General features: G+C 38.8%; 1 protein-coding gene across 1 annotated transcript in view; it reads left to right on the forward strand.

Moving 5' to 3' along the window:
• tafa3b (TAFA chemokine like family member 3b) overlaps positions 1–21,070 on the forward strand; it is a 196,406-nt gene that overhangs the window by 166,209 nt on the left and 9,127 nt on the right. Inside the window, exons 3-4 of the mRNA XM_049486086.1 lie at positions 13,208–13,357; positions 15,830–15,954. Of these exons, the coding sequence (XP_049342043.1) occupies positions 13,208–13,357; positions 15,830–15,954 (275 nt within the window). The remainder of the gene's footprint in view (positions 1–13,207; positions 13,358–15,829; positions 15,955–21,070) is intronic.

The raw sequence follows: 21,070 nt of genomic DNA on the forward strand, positions 1-21,070 counted from the left end.
TTGAAGGAAGGAAGGAGTTCCCAGAGGTGTTTACTAGCACTTGTTGCTCCTTTGCCTTCTTCACTCTGTGCTCCAGCTCACCCCAAACCATCTGGATTGGGTTCAGGTCCGGTGACTGTGGAGGTTCAGCTCATTTTTTGTTCAGTACATAAAACTCCACATGTGTTCATTCATAGTTTTGATGCTTCAGTGAGAATCTACAATGTAAATAGTCATGAAAAAATAAAGAAAACGCATTGAAAAAGAGAAGGTGTGTCCAAACTTTTGGCCTGTACTGTATATTGAAACATAGTCGCTCTAAACTCCGCAAGACTCACTCCCCAATTTGACTTACTCAAGTTACTGCTTCATTACTCCACATGGTGGCGCTATAATCAAATGAATTGGGTTAGTAAACCTGGAGTGAAGAATATTGGTTGTTGAATTCCGTGAAACTGACACCAATAAATTCAGAATTTCTGGTGTTTACTTAGTTACGAGTATTCTATCATCTTCAGTAACGCAGATCGCATTGTTATATACAGCTCTGAAAAACAAAATTAGAGACCACTTCAGTTTCTGAATCAGTTTCTATTTTTTGCTATTTTGCTATTTATAGGTTTATGTTTGAGTAAAATAAACATTGTTCTTTATTCAATAAACTAGAACTAGAATTTAGTTTGTAGTTTATAGTCATTTAGAGCATTTATTTGCAGAAAATGAGAAATGGCTGAAATAACAAAAAAAAAAAAAGAGGCAGAGCTTTCAGACCTCAAATAATGCAAAGAAAACAAGTGCATTTTCATAAAGTTTTATGAAAAGAGTTCAGAAATCAATATTTGTTAGAATAACCATCTTGGCATCATGTTCTCCTCCACCAGTCTTACACACTGCTTTTGGATAACTGCTAATGATAACTTTATCATTAAGTGGTCTCTTGTTACATTACTAGTTCCAATACTGTCCAAAAGCATTTGGCATTTCAGTGTAGTGACTAGTGTAAACTGAATCAGGTTAAAGTAGATTCAGATTCTGTTGGATCTGAAATGTATGTTAATGCTATTCCAGGTGTGAACAGGCTTAACTCCCATCTGACACATCTGTTCACAAAGCCCTGGCTAAAGTGTGTGAATCTACACTGAGGTAAAGTGTGTGTGTGTGTGTGTGTACGCAGCACACCCACAAATCCATGCCTCTGTATTTTCCGCCACTGTTATAGTCATTGTTTTCAGAATGTGTGTGTGTGTGTGTGTGTGTGTGTGTGTTGTGATTTATAGAGGCTGTTCAGCCAATCGATTGCAAAATGAAAGTTGTGGCACGGCTAGTAAAACACTGTTACTGTCTTACTGACTTTGTGTTTCTCTCACTCTCACATTCTCTCTCTCTCTCTTTCTCTCTATCTCACATTTTCACACTCTCTTCGCCCTATTTTAGCGTTCTATAGGTGAGCAGTGAACCGTGCAGCTTGATTTAGGGCGTGTCAGTGTGTCTTTGCTATTGTAACGACGGGAAAAGTACACTTTGCATGGCGATATTTAGTAGTGAGTAGTGAAATTTCACAAGTGCTGCATCCTATCACAGTACCACAGTGCTTGAGTTCACTGAGCTCCTGAGAGCCTGAGACCCATTCTTTCACTAATGTTTGTAGAAGCAGTCCCAGCATGCCTAGCTGCTGCTTTTATTATTATTATACACCTGTGGCCATAAAAGTGATTTGGATGAGTGAGCGAATAATTTTGCCAATATATTGTCTATCCATGACACTAGCTGAGCTGAGGGACTGTTGATTGCATTATGGGGTGTATGTAGTAGGGCTGCACGATATTGGAAAAATTTACATTAAAAAAAAATATTTTATCGACAATATATATCGCAATATTAAACAATGCAGGGCTCATGACGTCACCAGCCCCTTCCCCACTTGCACAATGTCTCGCTTCCAGACCTATCAAGAGCTGAGTCAGCGTCGAGCTCAACTCAAAACCCGAGAAAACAACAAAACAACAGTAATCGGTCCTTTAATCGGGCATTTAAGTGGCTTTTTAAAAGGTAAATAAGAGAGTTTTCTGGGATTAAAAGTGTGAATTCAGCTGTAACTGGAAATATCTGCACTGTATAACTGTGCTGGACTGAGGTGCACAGCTTTCCACACGTGCTCACGTTTACAAGCACGTGCCCAACCATGTGGATGATGGAGGCCATGCGGTTACCTCCTGTTTACTCCTGCCCCTCCCCCTCATGCTCCCCCTCCTTTTTGTGCCTCTCAGGCAGCAGCAGCTTGTCACTCACACAGACACAGAGACAGCGCTGTGTATCTACTTCTTGCGTCAAGAATCATCAAAACATTAAAACATGACGTGTTTGATTTAAGTGCCTTAAGTGACATCGCACTAAGACTTTGACTTAGTGAAACATAATTATGACTTACTTTCTCGTTATTATGACTTTGTATCTCATAATTAAGATCGCAATAACGATGCTTAAACGATATATATATCGTGCAGCCCTAGTATGTAGTAATTGATAAAATTTCCATACAAAGATATGAAGATCAGTACTGTCTACTACTTCTGTGTTTATACTGTGTCTATAGCACTGATAGACGAAATCGCTCACCATTAACCAGCCTGAGCGTGTGGTTCTAAGAGCCGGTGAGACACTGCAGTCTCTCAGTCTGTCCATCACACAGCGGCGGGGACAGTAGAGAGTAACCTCCTGCTGTGAGGAGTGATGCCATTTACAGTGCTGACGGGCACATGGCTGGTAAAGCTCTCTGTAATGGGGTTAACTGCGGAGCACGCTGCTACCACTCTCCAGCCTTTTCCTCCTGCAGAGAGATGGACAGATCTGTCTTTCTACTCTGACACATTTCTACTGTCCGACTTCAGAGGCAGAGAGAGACGCAGCCCTGCTGGGGCTTTACTTTACTTTCTTATCTCGTGAGCGAGGCTGAACACGTGTGGGTATTTAACATTCCTCAATCCACATTGTCATGTTTGTATTGGGAATGCTCTGTAGAAGGTCAATATGGACTCGAGACGCAACATCGGCCATGCGAAATATGGCTGAATGTAGTTTATACTCTGCAACCAGGATGTTGGCACATTCAGCTTGGGCCAATTGCCTTATTATACTCAGCAGCCGAGGTGTTGGAACATGTAGCTTGGGCTAAATGCCATATTATACTCAGCAACTGGGGCTTTGGCATATGGTGCTTGGGCCAATTGCCATATAATACTTTGCAACTGGGGTGTTGGTCACATAAAGCTTGGGATTATTGCCATATTATACTCAGCAACTGAGGTGTTGGCACATGAAGCTTGGCCCAATTCCTGTATTATACTCGGCAACTGGGGTATTGGTACATGTAGCTTGGGCTAATTGCCATATTATACTTAGCAGCCGAGGTGTTGGCACATGTAGCTTGGGCCAGTTGCCATAATATACTCAGCAGCTGGGGTGTTGGCACATGAAGCTCCGGCCAATTGCCATATTATACTTTTCAACTGGGGTGTTGGTCACCTAAAGCTTGGGCCAATTGCCATATTATACTCAGCAACTGGGGTGTTGGCACATGCAGCTTTGGCCAATTCCTCTATTATACTCGACAACTGGGGTATTGGCACATGCAGCTTGCACCAATTCCTGTATTATAGTCATCAGCCAGGGTATTGGCACATGTTACTTGGGCCAATTGTCATATTATACTCAGTATCCGGGGCATTGGCATATGCTACTTGGGCCAATTGCCATATTTTACTTTGCAACTGGGGTGTTGGCTCATGCAGCTTCGGGCAATTGTTGTATTATACTCAGCAACTGGGATGTTGGCATATAGAGCATGGACCAATTGTCGTATTATACTTGGCAGCCGGGTTGTTGGCGAATAAAGCTTGGGCCATTTGCATATACTGCTCAGTCTAATTCCCATTTTACTGTATACTTGGCAGCCGGGGTGTTGACACATGCTGCACTCTACCTGAATTTAAGCCAAGCATTTGGGCCTATTAAACTAAGGCTCATCGTGTAGTTTTTGCTCTAAAAAATAGCTACTGTGGTCTTTGCTGTCTGGATTGTTTCATCTAGCTTTCCATAAGCACCAGTGTGAGTTGGGCCTGGTCTTTTATAGGCGGAGAGCTGTGGCGGCTGTAGAATTGGAGTGAAAGCAGCAGTAGAACTGTTTAATCAGCCTTTAGCTCTCCATGAATAGTTAAGAGGCAGGGCCTCCGCATTGTCTGCTGTAATGATTTCATTTAGAGGAAGAGGACACAGGGTGGAGAAGAGCCACAGCGCTGCTATAAAAGCTGGCATCAGGGAGCAGCCGTAAAGCAGCCGCCGCAGCTCCTCTTTAAAAATAGATGATATTGTTGTGCAGAGCTCAGGCCGGGCCGTGGCAGAGTTATTCCTGTGCCAGGATGGTTCCTGGAATGCATTCAGCTCTTCTGAGCTCACTGTTTACCACCGGAGCAGCAGGAGGACAGGCTCTCAGTGATTTCTTTCTGCAGCAGAATATATTTTTACACCCAAATCTCAGGAATCACATCCACGTGCAGGGGTCAGGAACAAGAAGCTTCATCAATAATCATAAAGTAAAGTTGGGCTGTGACGTCAGGATGCTGGATGTTCAGCTGTGGTTTTATGTTTTTTTGGATACAATTTGGGTTAGCACCCGAACATCCCTTTCAGACAGCTTCCTCTTACAGCGTCCACAGTTAATCCTGTTGGATGTGGTTGGTCCTTCTTGGTGGTATGCTGACATTACCCTGGATACCGTGGCTCTTGATGCATCACAAAGACTTGCTGTCTTGGTCACAGATGCTCCAGCAAGGCGTACACCAACAATTTGTCCTCTTTTAAACTCTGGTATGAAAAAATACAGTATTTTCAATTGTGAAGGCACCTATGAGGCACATTTTATCCACTGGAGGGGCACTTCCTCATTAGATGGGCATTTGCCTGGGCACTTTTTTATACCTATAAGAGAACTTTATTCAGCTACAGCTGATTTTTTTTTCTCTACAGGTAAATGGCACCATTTGAACACTAGCTAGCTAGTGTCTAGCTAACAAAAGGCTCTTAATGGCACCATTTTCTATTTGAAGAGCAGAAAGGCAGCCATAGATGGGCACCTATTAAGACAGATTGTCAAATTGTTCATGATATAGAGGAACATAAGCTTAATTTATTGCTATAGAAGGGTCATTTGGATGAACGAGAAGGAGTCACTTGCAACTATATAACTCTGTACTTTAGCGAAGCGTCTTTACTACTCTTTAATACTGGCTCTTTAAGACTGGTAAAATTCATACATAAGGTGCACCGGATTATCATTATTTTTGGGAAAATTTAAGGACTTAAAGTGCGCCTTATAGTGCAAAAAAATACAGTACTCTAGATGACTTTCTTATTCATATTCAATGTACAAAAATACAAATGTACAGAAATACACTGAAAAATTAAAAACACTGAATGAGAAGATATGTCCAAACTATCCACGTATTCTAAGCCCAACTCACTTTTTCTAAGAAGGTAATGAACAGTGAGGCTGAACAGTGAGCAAGACGTCACCATTACTTTACAGGTCCACATCACGAGTCCTCACTGATACATTTTTAATTTACATTAATTTGCACTCTTCACAATTAACAGCATCTCAAGTGACCTGTAAGCCTGTTAGCTTCGGAAACGTCCTCCCGCCTCGAAGTGTCAGACTGCCTCCGCCTCTCCTCCGCCTCGCCTCCGCCTCTCCCCTGCCAGACACTTTTCCTCTCCCACATTTGACTAACAGAAATATTTGCATTTGACATTTGTGGTTGATTTGGGCTCAGGTCCCCAGAGTTAGCTAGGTTAGCGCGTTTCTCACTCTGCGGGATTCCTCGCCGTAATGAAATGTCATTTACTCTGCAGAGAGAATCTCACGCTGCGCCATTCAGACGCTCCGCAGATAACCGTTCGAGCCCGGTGAGCTTTAAACGCAGAAGCAGACACAGACGCAGAACGTTTCCCAGGTCCTGCTACCGAACCTGAACCCGAGCGCAGCCCAGCCGCCGCAGAGTGAAACATTAATGAGTGATCTTGTTCATAAGGTACATCCTTTTAAGTAGCATTCTGGAGGGAGCTTTGGGAAAGGTTGGCTGAGATCTTTAACTCCGTTAGACTCTGAATCTTTCAGTCTCTCCGGGATTAAACTTTTTAAGACTGGTGTTACATAACTTTCCCTCTCAGTTTATGTAACCGCAGGACACCAGAGCCCCGATTAAACACCCTAATACCTCACCTACCCTTATAGACACCACTTATACTCTCTTCTACAGGCTCTGTTCCCTTAGCTTTAGATGTATTGACCAGCCTGGGAACTGGAAGCACTGCTCAATGAGAACTGCGCAATGCTTTGAATGAAGTTTTCTGGTCTTTGATTGCTGAAACTAAAACACCTGTCATTTTAGTGTGGGAGGTTTCATCATGGCTAAATTGGAGCCCCCTGATGGCCAATCTTCATTAATTGTACATTGCACCAGTAAGAGCAGAGTGTGAAGTTTCAATTAGCAGGGTAAGAGCACAGTTCTGCTCAAAATATTGCAATGCACACAACATTGTGGGTGACATACCAGAGTTCAAAAGAGGACAAATTGTTGGTGCACGTCTTGCTGGAGCATCTGTGACCAAGACAGCAAGTCTTTGTGATGTATCAAGAGCCACGGTATCCAGGGTACTGTCAGTATACCACTAAGAAGGACCAACCACCTCCAACAGGATTAACTGTGGACGCTGTAAGAGGAAGCTGTCTGAAAGGGATGTTCGGGTGCTAACCCGGATTGTATCCAAAAAACATAAAACCACGGCTGATCAAATCACAGCAGAATTCAATGTGCACCTCAACTCTCCTGTTTCCACCAGAACTGTCCGTCACCACAATCAATTATTGTGCTCTAAATCCAGGTGTTTCAGTTTCATTGTCCTGTATATCACCTATACTTTTTCATATAGGTGGGAGGTGGGAGTCATTCAGACTACTGTATTTTTTCGCACAATAAGGCACACTTAAATCCTGTAATTTTTCCAAAAATAATATTAATAATATGTTGCGCTTTATGTATGAATTCTACCAGTCAGGTATTAAAGAGCAATAAAGACACTCTACTGAAGTACAGAGATTTACAGGAGTTTCAGTTTAGTTCTCCAGCACCGGGGCCGAAGTAGCATTAGCATTAGCATTAGCCGCTAATAACTAACCTCTATTTCCACATTCAGAGGTGAGTATTATAGGCCTGCTGCTTACCCTGGTCAGCCTTGCTGGAGCAGCATTAGCATTAGCATTACTCGCTAACCGAACTAAGTGCAAGGTCTTAAGCCGTTTAGAGGTGAGTGTTATCGGCCTGTGGCCTGCTGCTAATCCCGGCTAGCACTGCTGGAGCAGCATTAGCATTAGCGGCTAACCGCTAAATGCTCCAGCCTTAGTGCTGGAGAAATTCTTGAATCTAAGCTTACTGTAAATGAGCAGAAGTGCTTTACCCACGCAAATCTGTGTAGATTAGCATCCAGTATTCGTTTGACTCTAAAATAAAGTCTTTTTGGTTTACTTAGCTTAGCTTTACTTAACTCAATTAGCTATTTCCCCCCTCCCCCACCACCACCAACACCACCACATCCCCCCCAGCGGCGAGACCTGCTGAAATAGAGGTTCCTTATAGTGTCTCTTAAAATGCGCCTTATAATTCAGTTTACTTTATAGTCTGATTAATACGGAAGAATGTGAAGGAACACATAAGAAATCGTGTAAAAAAGTAAAAAGTAAGCATTTAGGTGCTCTTATCTGCTAGGGTGCTGTTAACTTGATGACTTTTTCCTGTACAACAGAGGGAACTCTTGCTCTTCCTTTTCTTAGGGTGGTCCTGATGAGAGCCAGTTCCATCATCATAATGTCATTGATTGTCTTCGCATTGACTGCACTTGAAGATACGTACTTTCATAGTTCTTAAATTACTTGGGATTGACTGATCTTCATTTAATTTCCTGATGCAATGATCTAATCTATCTACAAATATTTTCGTTTTGGTGTTTTATATGACTTTAAATAATCCTCTAATCTCAAATTTAGCTTAGCATAAGCATCTAATCATGTAGGCTTCTATCTTTAACTAAATTCACACTGTTAGCGTTGCAGACACTTACAAATTTTTGCCTTTTTAAAGGTTTCCACAGTTCCACGCTGCAGATATCTGAGTCACTCGTTATGTTGTTGTTCTGCTTGTTGTTCTGAAAGTGTTATATCTTTATTTCCTCGGCTCTACAGTCTAGTGCGATTCTGCAGCTCGGCTCGAGTTTCTGCTGCTCATTGTGTTTTTATCGCTCTCTCTAAGTGTTTTCCACTCCTCTCTCTCTCTCTCTCTCTCTCTCTCTCTCTCTCTCTCTGATGCTTTTTGAGATTTCATTGCTCTCATTAGATGGCGGAGCATTATGGTGCTCTCTGGCTCTCAGGTAATGGCGGATGGAGCATTTTAGGACGTTGGCCTGACTAGTGTTTTTAGTGTTCTATTGATCCAAATCAGAATGTTTTTAATGCGCTAGACGAGAAGTGGGGAATGCCTTTTAACAAGCTAATGGCGGCGCATGCTGCGGGAGAACGGTGTGCAAAATTGAAAATCTATGACAGCAGTGAAAGCTGGATTAAAAAGATGAAACGAGGGAAGTGCTTTTCCTGTTGGAGACGCTGAATGGTTGCTTGGTGGGATTTTCTAGGATGAGGAGGCCTAAAATATAAATGTGCGAAATTCAAAGTATGAGTGAACTTTATTATAAATAAATAGTGAAGTGATCTATCAGACTATAAAGGAACACATAAGGAATCATGTAGTGACTTAAAAAGTGTTAAACAAACCAAAATACTCTGTGAAGAAGCGTTTAGGTGCTCTTATCTGGGGAGCTGTTAACTTGTGTTTGTTTCTGAGGCTGGTAACTCTGATGAACTCATCCTGTAAAAAAGACGAAAATCTTGATCTTCCTTTCCTGGGGCGGTCCTGATGAGAGCCAGTTCCATCATCCTAGCGTTCGTGATGGTCTTACATATGTTTCTACAATACAGAACATTTTAAATGATTTTAATGAAAAAAAAGATCTTAAGGTGTGTACTTAATAGCAGAGGTGGGTCAGTGTGCTAGTGGGAGTGCTATGTGGAGATCTGCGCAAGTGCAGCAGCCATACCAAGCTGAAGCCTTGCATAATAGTATATTTCCGAATCAGTTTCTCTGATTTGGCTTTTTATAGGTTTATGTTTGAGTAAAATGAACATTGTTGTTTTATTCTATAAACTACAGACAACATTTCTCTCAAATTCCAAATAAAAATATTGTCATTTAGAGCATTTATTTACAGAAAACGAGAAATGTCTGAAATAACAAAAATGATGCAGAGCTTTCAGACCTCAAATAATGCAAAGAAACAAGTTCATATTCATAAAGTTTTAAGAGTTCAGAAATCAATATTTGGTGGAATAACCCAGTTTTTTTATCACAGTTTTCATGCATCTTGACATGTTCTCCTCCACCAGTCTTACACACTGCTTTTGGATTACTTTATGCGTTTACTCCTGGTGCAAAAACTCAAGCAGTTCACCTTGGTTTGATGGCTTGTGATCAGATATTCCAAAGGTTTTCAATTGGGTAAAATCGAAGAAACTCATCATATTTAAGTAGTCTCGTATTTTTAATTTCTCCAGAGCTGTATATATACAGTATATATATAATATATTAACTTTGGAAAAACGTTATAAAATGCACCACATATACAGGAGTTGGACAATGAAACTGAAACACCTGGTTTTAGAGCACAATAATTCATTGTGGTGACGGACAGTTCTGGTGGAAACAGGAGCGATGAGGTGCATATTGAATTCACCCGAACATCCCTTTCAGACAGCTTCCTCTTACAGCGTCCACAGTTAATCCTGTTGGATGTGGTTGGTCCTTCTTGATGGTATGCTGACATTACCCTTGACACCGTGGCTCTTGATGCATCACAAAGACTTGCTGTCTTGGTCACAGATGCTCCAGCAAGACGTGCACCAACAATTTGTCCTCTTTTGAACTCTGGCATGTCACCCATAATGTTGTGTGCATTGCATTATTTTGAGCAGAACTGTGCTCTTACCCTGTTAATTGAACCTTCACACTCTGCTCTTACTGGTGCAATAATGTGCAATTAATGAAGATTGGCCACCAGGCTGCTCCAGTTTAACCATGAAACCTCCCACACTAAAATGACAGGTGTTTCAGTTTCATTGTCCAACCCCTTTATATGGTGAAGGTCAGTGTATTGGCCAGCACTGGACTTGTACTGAGGAGCTGTCATTGGAGAACATACAATGCTTGTTGATTCCTAAACAGAGTTTATACGTGTGTTTGAGTGATTGGCTGGAATATCAGAATCAGCAGAGGTGGCGGTATTACTTTTAATACTTGTTGTCAATGACAAAGATAATGATATGATGTCATATAAAACGGCATTGTGTTGGAAGTTGAAAGAGAATTTATATTGTATTATTATTATTTCTGTTATCCGAGTTTTATTATATATTGTTCCTCACCTCTGACCAGACACTATAATGTGTTTGTCATTTTAATATAAATCTCATTCTTCGATGTTGTGAAGAGAGTCACTGGGGTTATTATTTATGAAGGAAGAGAAGTGTGTGTGTGTGTGTGTGTGTGTGTGTGTGTGTGCTGAAGAGCTCTTATACTACTCCACTGATCTCAGAGTTTTAACAAGTTTGTTTTCAGCTTAATCTAAACTCATCTTATAGGTTCAGTGCTTCAAACAGAGACATAAAATTATTATCAGAATACTGAGCTTTTTGAACCTTAATGCTTACAAACTAATTCAGATTTTTAATACTTGTGAATGTATCTTTTTTTTATCATATTTATAAAATTACAGATTATACAGAAATCATATTTCCCAGCTTTATCACTTTTTATATATGTTCACTTTAAAAAAAAATGAGGGTCGTGTTCACATTCATTGAAAATTAAACTGAAAACTAAAATTAAAATGAAATTTTGAATCAATTTAAACTAAAATGAGGAACTACATAAACAAACTATCATCCGTCTGCTCTGCATGTTTGTGTGGTATTTGTTATAAAGCCGTGTCGTAGCTCAGTATAAGAGGAGCAGCTCGCTGATTCCATTAGCATCAGCGTTTCTCACCATTTTGCGCCATTTGTCTGATTTATTGTAATGGGAGTGGGCTGAACATTCCCAGTGAAAATAAGAATCAGGGACGTAATTGAAAGCGCAGAAGGATTTTAGTGTTTAAACAGAGTAAAAAGGAGATGCCAGGGGACGTACCTGCTAATGCCTAATAACAGTGTGTGTGTGTGTGTGTGTGTGTGTGTGTGGGTAAAGGTGTGTATAACCAGGTGTGAGCAAAGATCATATAAAAATGTCTATAGACCGTTTCAGAGGAATATTCATGAGCGTAGGAAGTGACGTAGCTGTTCCTAGGACACTTCTGTTTAGCGGTAAACAGCGTTCAAAACAGTGGACGTAACTTTTTAACATGAATGCAAACTTCACCTAATCTGAGAGTCACAAACATTGAAAATTAGGTCAAATTGTTCTTTAAACAAGTCAACTATGGAGGACCAAAAATGACATAAGTATAAATAAAAACACATATAAATGAATAAATATGTAAACAAATAAATGAATAAATAAATTAATGTTGAAATTAATAAATATATAAATAAATGCACATATAAATGAATACATAAATAAATATATAAATAAACAAATACATGCACAAATAATTGTATAGGTAAATAAATTAATAAATACATTTCTTATTTATATATTTATTCATTTATATGTGCATTTATTTATGTCAACATTTATTTATTCATTCATTTATTTATTTCAACATTTATTTATTTATACTTATGTCATTTTTGATCCTCCATAGTAAACACGCCTGCTTTCGTTTTTCACACTGCTAACCTGCCTGCAGTTACAGTGTCCGCTAACAACTTCTCCCTCCTTCTTATCTATAAACCATGCAGAGTAGGTGTTGGACAGCGTTTGACTTGCTCCAACCTCACCATACACTATAGTGATGCTTCTCTACTACAGGAACAAATATTCCCGACTTTTCCACTGAGAAAGTAATTATATGCGTCCAAACTGCGGTGCGCTTTCACAGCGTCTCTGGTGTAAACACACTCCGTTTCAACAAGGTAGTGATTCACATTTGGGTAGGTCACCTCAGGGAAGCGTTTTAAATTAGAGGAAAAAAAAACTTCCCTCTTAAATCCTTATCAAAAGGATCAGGAAAAGAGGTTTGATCACTTTTTACTAATTTCTGATCATATGTTTGCACTGTTTTCGGGAGAATTGCGAAACATGCACTCTCATTTTGACAGCTCTATACTTGAAAATAGCGCCACCGGAACAGACATGCGCAGTATCTTTGTTATTGTTTTTCTCATTGAAACGGTATATATTTCATGTGTTACGAAAGCGATGTTTGATTTCCTCTTGATTTGGGACTTGATTTGGGACATAATTGCCCTGAGGAAATAAAGCATCTAGAATGTGACTGACGTGTTTATACATGTACACTTTCCCCATTAGTCTGCGCAAACTCTCCGTTTATGAGTAGTATCGCTTAGTATACACGTAACCATGACAACGAGCATTACATGGTGCCAGCCAGCGTGGGAGGAGCAACAGTTACTGGATAACTATCTATGTGAGGAAGTGAATGAGGTGTGTAAAAAAGGTGAGGATTCCTTCTGGAATATTGCTATCTTGGCAACAAAAAAAACACAGGTGCACTAATGTCTGATTAGAACTTTGACAACAGTTAACAGTTAACTATGGCAATGCGGACGTGCAGTTTGCACTCAACATGCTCACACTCCTGCTTTTCTTACTCACATACGGAAGCGCAGCAGTGCACAAACCCAACTTTTACATCAACAGTAAACAGAATGTGAATATAATATACCTTAGTCCTATTTTATTGGCCGATTTTCTCTACAGGGACTAAGCAAGCTGTTTTCTCTTCAGTGCCGAGTGAAGAAAATGAGCTTGTTGCCCTGAAGCAACATCATGCTGTCGAAGCATTAGACTGTAAACATTTGTGTCGGTGCTAAATCTGTATTCACACTGAAGTAAAACTGAATACAATTAATTCTGTATGTGTGTGTGTGTGTGTGTGTGTTCTGCTGCAGTGCACGTGAAGGCTGGCACATGTGAAGTGATCGCGGCTCACCGCTGCTGTAATAAGAATAAGATAGAGGAGAGGTCTCAGACGGTAAAGTGCTCCTGCTTACCCGGACAAGTGGCCGGAACCACCCGAGCAGCTCCTTCCTGTGTGGATGGTAAGATCTCTCTCTCTATTTCTCTCTCTTCTTCTTTCTTTCTCTTAAAGTACACTTTAATGTGAAATATACGCTGATTACACATTACATTGTGACCACATCTTTGTTTCTACACCCATTATGTATTTGTTCAGCTCCACTGATCATATTCAACACTTCTATAGTAGTTCTATAATAACTACAGTACCTGTATCTGTTTCTTTGTATACTTTATTATTATGCTGCCACTGTTTTTAAAAGACTGGTAAAAACATGGATTTTTTGATGTTCGCTGGTTCGAATCCCAGGCATGCAGCTTGCCATAAACTGCCGAAGCCCTGAGAGAGCACAATTGGCCTTGCTCTCTCTCTGGGTGGGTACAGTAGCTGGTGCTCTTCCCCGACATCACTCCTAGGGGTGATGTCGATCAGCACAAGGCATCTGTGAGCTGATGTATCAGAACCTAGGCTTGTTTTGAGGCATTGCAGAGGGTCTGTCTCAGTGACAGCAATGCTGTCACTGTTTTTAAAAGCTGATAAAAACACGGATTTGTATTTATTGTAAGAACATGTGGTGTTTTTTGGACATTTTATGCTCAGTAGAAAACGAAGAACTTTCATTTTGCAGAATTTCTAACCTGAGCTGTGTCTGCTTTTTAATTTTAAAACACATCCTGTCTTAAGCTTTCTCAGTTTTGTTTCATTTGGTTTTTTTTTTAGCATTTGAACATTGCTCTCTTTCCTTCTTCTTTCTCCCTTGCTCCTAAATGGTTGATTAATTCAGTATTGTTTCAAAATTGTACAATATTGTAGTTATTTCACAGCATTACGGCCCACTGTTCCTTTCTTACACTGTTCACTGTATCTGTCCTGCTTTTACTTGTTTCTCTCTCTCTCTTCCTCTCTCTCTCTCTCTCTCTCTCTCTCTCTCCCTGTCTGGCTGATTCATTTAATACTGTGTCAACAGCGTCCACTTGACAGCGCAATCGATTTTGATCTTGTTTTCTTTACCATAAGAGCAGTGTGTCTGCTCTCGCTCCTCTCCACAGCCGGCGCGAGAGGAAATGTCAAATAAACTCTCTCTCTTTCTTTCTCTCTAACACTCTCTCCATCTGTCCATTCCTCTCTCCACTGCTCTCTCTCTTTCTCTCTTTCACTGTATTCCCTTCTGTCTCTTTCTCCTTTTGTCCTCCATTGTTTAACCCTTCACCTTTTTTACCCCCAGCTGCTGTTCTTTTGCTAAATACGTAGCATAAATAGCATGCAAAAGTTTGGTCACTCCTTCTCAAACTGTCTGTTACTATAATTGGTTAAAAAAAATATTTTTCTTTCTCTATTTTTTTTTTCTTTTTTTTAGATGTAATGGAAACAACTGCTAGTGTTATATAGAATGCTTTTTGGAAGAGCTGATAAACGGCATGTTTAAGTTCATTTTTTTCTCTCCTCTCGCATTAACTAACTGAAATAAAGCATTCAGAATTACATATTGTACAACACTTGGTATCAGTTCACCCAGTTTATTACTTATTTATTTCATTTCATTTTTAGATTAAATTGTTTTTCGTTTTAATCTGTCATTACATTACACAGTGCTACTTTTTTTGACATTTAAATGGTATTTAACATTGTGTCCTATAATTTACTTATATTTAAAAGTTATATTTTCCTAATTATAATTGCAGAGCATATATATATATATATATATATATATATATATATATATATATATATATATATATATATATATATATATATATTATTTTATTTTTTTTTTTTCTACAATTTACTTTTTAAAAAAATGTTACATGATACATTGTATTTTAATTGAACTACTGTTACAGTTGTTTTTAACACACTTTGCTAAAAATGTACAAAAGCATATTTGGAAATAAGTATTTAAGAAGTATATTGAATTACATTCAACTAAAAGTGTACTTCACAGTAGTCGATTTATTTAAAATACACTATATTGTACTTTATAAAAAGCATGATCAAAGTTTACTTTCAAATATTTATTTAAAACATACTATTAATATACTTTTAATATATTTTAAGTAAGTCCATACGTCTGTTAGTAGATTTACAGCATAATTAGACATTTATCAATATGTTTTAAGTACAAATAAGTATATATACTTTTTTTCACCAGGGTTTATAGCTGAAATAAATTTACAGCATTTTGTTCTTCACTGTTTTTCATCAATAAGTGTTGTTCTATATATTGAACATCCTGAGAGCATCACTATAGTTCCTTTTTTTTTTTTACAGAATATAGGAGTACTGGGTTGTTTTGCTGAAGTTAAAACCAAACTAGCTCCTTTTATACGTGTAATTTTAGCTTCCAACCATTAAACAATTCAGATGCTTTAAAAATGATCCTTTACAATTCAATTTTTACGTTAAGATTTTAGCCACGAGCCCTCTTTATCACTAAAACATGCTCTGTTGTGTGTTATTAATATGTTTTCTTCTCTTTTCTCCTGTGGTTGTGCAGCATCTATCGTAGCACAGAAGTGGTGGTGTCAGATGCAGCCGTGTATGGATGGTGAAGAGTGTAAAGTTCTACCTGACCTCACCGGCTGGAGCTGCAGCACTGGCAACAAGGTCAAAACCACCAAGGTCAGTTTATATTTATACAGTATCTACTGTTTTAATATGTTACCTTTTTTATCCCAGAAGCTTTCACTATCATTGCTTACTATTTGCATATACTAGTGCCTCTCTAAAATTAGAATATCATTGAAAAGTTACTTTATTTCAGTAATTCAGTTCAAAATGTGAAACTTATTCAGTATATTATATAGATGTATTACACACAGAGTGATCTATTTTAAGCGTGTTTTTATTTTATTGTTGATGATTATGGTTTACAGCCAATGAAAACCCAAAAATCAGTGTCTCAGAAAATTAGAATATTATATAATAAGACCAATTTGTACTTTTGTCAGTGTGCCAAGTCCTGCTGGAAAATGAAATCAGCATCTCCATAAAAGTTGTCAGTAGCAGAGGGAAGCATGAAAACTGCACTGACTTTAGACTTGATAATAAAACACAGTGGATCAACACCAGCAGATGACAGACATGTCTCTCCAAACCATCACTGATCATCAGTAAATTTTACATTTCATTTAAAGGAAATCGAGGGATCAGAGTCTGGAGGAAGAGTGGAGAGACACACAGTCCAAACTGCTCGAGGTCTAGTGTGAAGTTTCCACCAATCAGTGATGGTTTGGAGAGACATGTCATCTGCTGGTGTTGATCCACTGTGTTTTATTATCAAGTCTAAAGTCAGTGCAGTTTTGTTTTCCCACAAAACCTTACAGCACTTCATGCTTCCCTCTGCTACTGACAACTTTTATATATATGCAGATTTCATTTTCCAGCAGGACTTGTCACCATGCCCACACTGCCAAAAGTATCAACTGGTCTTATATAATATTCTAATTTTCTAAAACACTGATTTTTTGGGTTTTCATTGGCTGTAAGCCATAATCATCAAAAATAAAAGTAATAAAGGCTTAAAATAGATCACTCTGTGTGTAATACATCTATATAATATATGAGAGTTATACATTTTGAACTGAATTACTGAAATACAGAAACGTTTAAAAGATATACAATTGTTTTGAGATGCACTAGTATATTATTAGTATATTTTACAAAGTATAAAACATATAATAGTTACAAAAACAAGGTAAATTATGTGTTGGAGCTGCACTGACTGCATTTGTTCTAAAATAATGTAAATATACACAATATCGTCGCTGTGCAATGAAAAACACTTATCTCCAAAACAGCAACTTTACAGGAGAGAGAAAAAACCTTGTCAACTTTCAATGGAAGCCAATGTAAAAAGGGTTTATTTCAGGTCATTTTAAAGAGTTTCTATTGGTCGGTTCATCAAGAAATGTCGGCACAGTGTAAGGGACAGTTTGTCTGTTCAAATTATGTAGTAGACTAAAAATCGACAAAAATGGAGATAAGTGTTTTTTTATTGGAATTTGACGATATACAGTATCATAAAGCTACTAATCTTACTCATCCTACACATATTAAAAATAAAACAGCAATGTTCCTCCACCATTTATATTTAATGCATTTAATCCTTCTTTCTTATTATATGCTCACTCCTTGTTTAGTTTTATTTTTTGATGCACTCCACATGCAACGGGAGTGAGTGCAGTCATGCAGAACCCCTTGAGGGAGGTCACTCTATTCTTCTCCAGTAGCTGGAATTCGTAACTCCTACACATGAAGGGCCAAGAGACACGTAGGGCCGTCAGGAGCGACTTGTTGTTTGCCGGTGTAATTTTAGGTTGCAGAGTCCTCGGTTTTGTTCTTGTATAATTGACGTGATCTCATTGCCGCAGCCGCGCAGCAGTATTACCTGTCAGCTCTCGGCTCAGATCGTCACTCTGCGCTCTGCTTTCATTAGCTGGTAATTAGATAGTATCTAATTATAGTCATACTTCAGAGGCTCTGTGAGCAGTAAAGCTGAGAACACACTCGGTATCAGTGCTGTAGAGAACGCTGGAGCTGTACGGAGTGATGGAGTGAGCTGACAAGGTGGGGTTACAGATAGATGTTTGTCAAAGCTGTGATAAAAAAAAAAAAAATCAATTGATCACTACAGGATTCCCACAGTGACTCCTTAAAACGTCTTAAAATTTGGATAATTAAGATTAAATTGTCTTAAATTTACTGTAAATTTGCTGTAGGTATTAAATGTATAGACATTTAAATTTATAGACGTTTTATACTAGCTAACATTAGCAGAGAGCTAACTAATGTTACTGGGGAGAGAAATAAGGTTAGCGTAGAGCTAGCTAGCATTAGTGGCGAGTTAGCTAATTTTACTGGAGAGAGAAATAAGGTAAGCGTAGAGCTAACTAACATTAGCGGCGAGCTAGCTAATGTTACTGGGGAGAGAAATAAGGTTAGCGTAGAGCTAGCTAACATTAGTGGCGAGTTAGCTACATTACCTGGGAGAAAACCAGAGTTAGCGTAGAGCTAGCTAACATTAGCGGCGAGCTAGCTAATGTTATTGGTGAGAGAAATAAGGTTAGTGTAGAGCTAGCTAACATTAGTGGTGAGTTAGCTACAATACCTTGGAGAAAACCAGAGTTAGAGGAGAGCTAGCTAACATTAGCGGTGAGCTAGCTAATGTTACTGGGGAGAGAAATAAGGTTAACATAGAGCTAGCTAACATTAGCGGCAAGCTAGCTAATGTTATTGGTGAGAGAAATAAGGTTAGTGTAGAGCTAGCTAACATTAGCGGCGAGCTAGCTAATTTTACTGGAAAGAGAATTAAGGTTAGCATAGAGCTAGCTAGCAGAGAAAATCAGAGTTAGCGTATTTTTTTTAATTTTTAATACAATAAATTATTTTCTACTTAAGAAGTTTTGACTACATTTTTGTAGTCTCTTGCTCAGCATTTATAACTTTCTTTATGGGAGCCTTAGCAAACTCTCTCTCTCTTTCTCTCTCTCTATCCCTCTCTTTTTTTCTCTCTCTCTTTCTCTACTGCCCTCCCCCTCTTTCATTGCTTGGCCTCATTCTTTTTTTACTTTTCTTGCTACTTCCCTTTACTTTCAATATTTCCCTTTCTCTCACTCTCTTCCTCACAATTTCCTCGTATTTTCTCTTCCCTCTGTATCACTTTTTCACCAGTATTTCTCCCTTTCTCTACTTTTTACTCTTTCTCTCTCTCACTCCATCACTCTAACTCTATCTCTGTGGACTCTCACTTATTTAACTTTTTCTTGTTAACTTTCTCTTTTTTTTGCTCTCTCACTTTCCTATTCTTTTGTTCCCTTTTCTCACGCTCTCTCACCCTCACACACCCTTTTCTTCACACGTCTCTTTCTCTCTCTCACACACTCACTTTCTCTCTTTCTCTTTTCTCTTGGTCACATGTCGTCATATGTTAAGTCTTCAGTGAGAAATCTGGGTGTTGTTTTTGACACAGACCTCAGATTTGATAAACAAATCAACTCGGTGGTAAAAAGTAGTTTCTTCCGGCTCAGAAACATTGCAAAACTAAAGCCTTTTCTCAGTTTTTCTGACCTTGAGAAAGTTATCCATGCATTCATCTCTTCACAAATAGACTACTGTAATTCTTTGTACATTGGGATTAACCAGTCCCTTCTGCATCGCTTACAGTTAGTTCAGAATGCTGCATGCAGAAAAGAGAACATATAACACCAGTTCTCGCCTCACTTCATTGGCTACCTGTCGAATACAGAATTCAGTTTAAAGTGCTTTTAGTAGTTTTTAAAGCATTAAATGGTCTGGCACCCTCTTATATTGCAGATTTGCTTACCTCCTCAGTCTCACAGCGCTCTCTGAGATCATCAGCACAGAATTTGTTGGTCATTCCTAGGGTTCGTTTGAAACTCAAAGGTGATCGTGCATTTTCAGTGTATGCCCCAAGACTTTGGAACAGTCTGCCACTAACTATTCGCCAAGCTTCTTCTGTCTCGGTTTTTAAATCAGGTTTAAAGACTTACTTATACAAACTTGCTTTTGATTAGTGAGTTACTGTGGTAATTGAGAGGTCGATTTATCCTTTATATATATTGTTGTTGTGCATTTTAGTTTATGTGTATTTTTAGCATTTTTTATTTTATTTATTTTATTTCTGTTTTATGTTGGGATTCTTATTTTAATATGTTATTTAAGTGATTTCTTTTACCTAATTTTTGGTTGTATGTATGTGTAGTTATTAGACATTTTGTGTACAGCACTTTGGGCAGTGGAAGCTGTGTAAAGAGTGCTTTATAAATAAAGCTTACTTACTTACTTACTTACTCTTTTATATTGTGTTGTCGATCTCTCGCTCTTGCTCAGCATTAATAACTTTCTTTATGGGACTCATAGACAAATTTGGAACAGTCTCTCTCTCTTCTCTCTCTCTCTCTCTTTCTTTACTGTCCTCCACCTCTTCCGTCGCTTGGCCTCACTCCCTTACAATTTCTTACTGGTTCCTTTTCTCTCTGCATCAATTTTTTCTCCAGTATTTCTCTCTTTCTCTACTTTTCACTCTTTCTCCCTATCTCACTCCATCACTCTGTAGACTCTCACTTATTTCACTTTTTCTAGTTAACTTTCTCTCTTTTTGCTCTCTCACTTTCCTATTCTGTTGTTCCCTTTTCTCTCGCTCTCTCACCCTCACACACCCTTTTCTTCACACGTCTCTTTCTTTCACTCTCTCTCACACACTCACTTTCTCTCTTTCTCTTTTATATTTTGTTGTCGATCTCTCGCTCTTGCTCAGCATTAATAACTTTCTTTATGGGACTCATAGACAAATTTGGAACAGTCTCTCTCTCTTCTCTCTCTCTCTCTCTCTCTCTTTCTCACTTTCTTTTTCTTTCTCTTTCTTTCTCACTCTCTTTTTCTTTCTCTCTTTCTCTACTGTCCTCCCCCTTCCATCACTCGACCTCATTTTTTTAACTTTCTTTAGTTTTACCCTTTTCACCTTCTCTTTCAATCTTTCGCTTTCTCTCCCTCTCTCCCTCACAATTTCCTCCCATCTCACTCCATCACTCTAACGCTATCTCTGTGGACTCTCACTTATTTCACCTTTTCTAGTTAACTTTCTTTCTTTTTCGCTCTCTCACTTTCCTATTATTTTGTTCCCTTTTCTCACGCTCTCTCACCCTCACACACCCTTTTCTTCACACGTCTCTTTTTCACTCTCTTTCACACTCACTCACACTTTATTTCTCTCTCT

Source organism: Astyanax mexicanus, chromosome 12 (assembly GCF_023375975.1).
Source record: "Astyanax mexicanus isolate ESR-SI-001 chromosome 12, AstMex3_surface, whole genome shotgun sequence".
NCBI lineage: Eukaryota > Metazoa > Chordata > Actinopteri > Characiformes > Acestrorhamphidae > Astyanax > Astyanax mexicanus.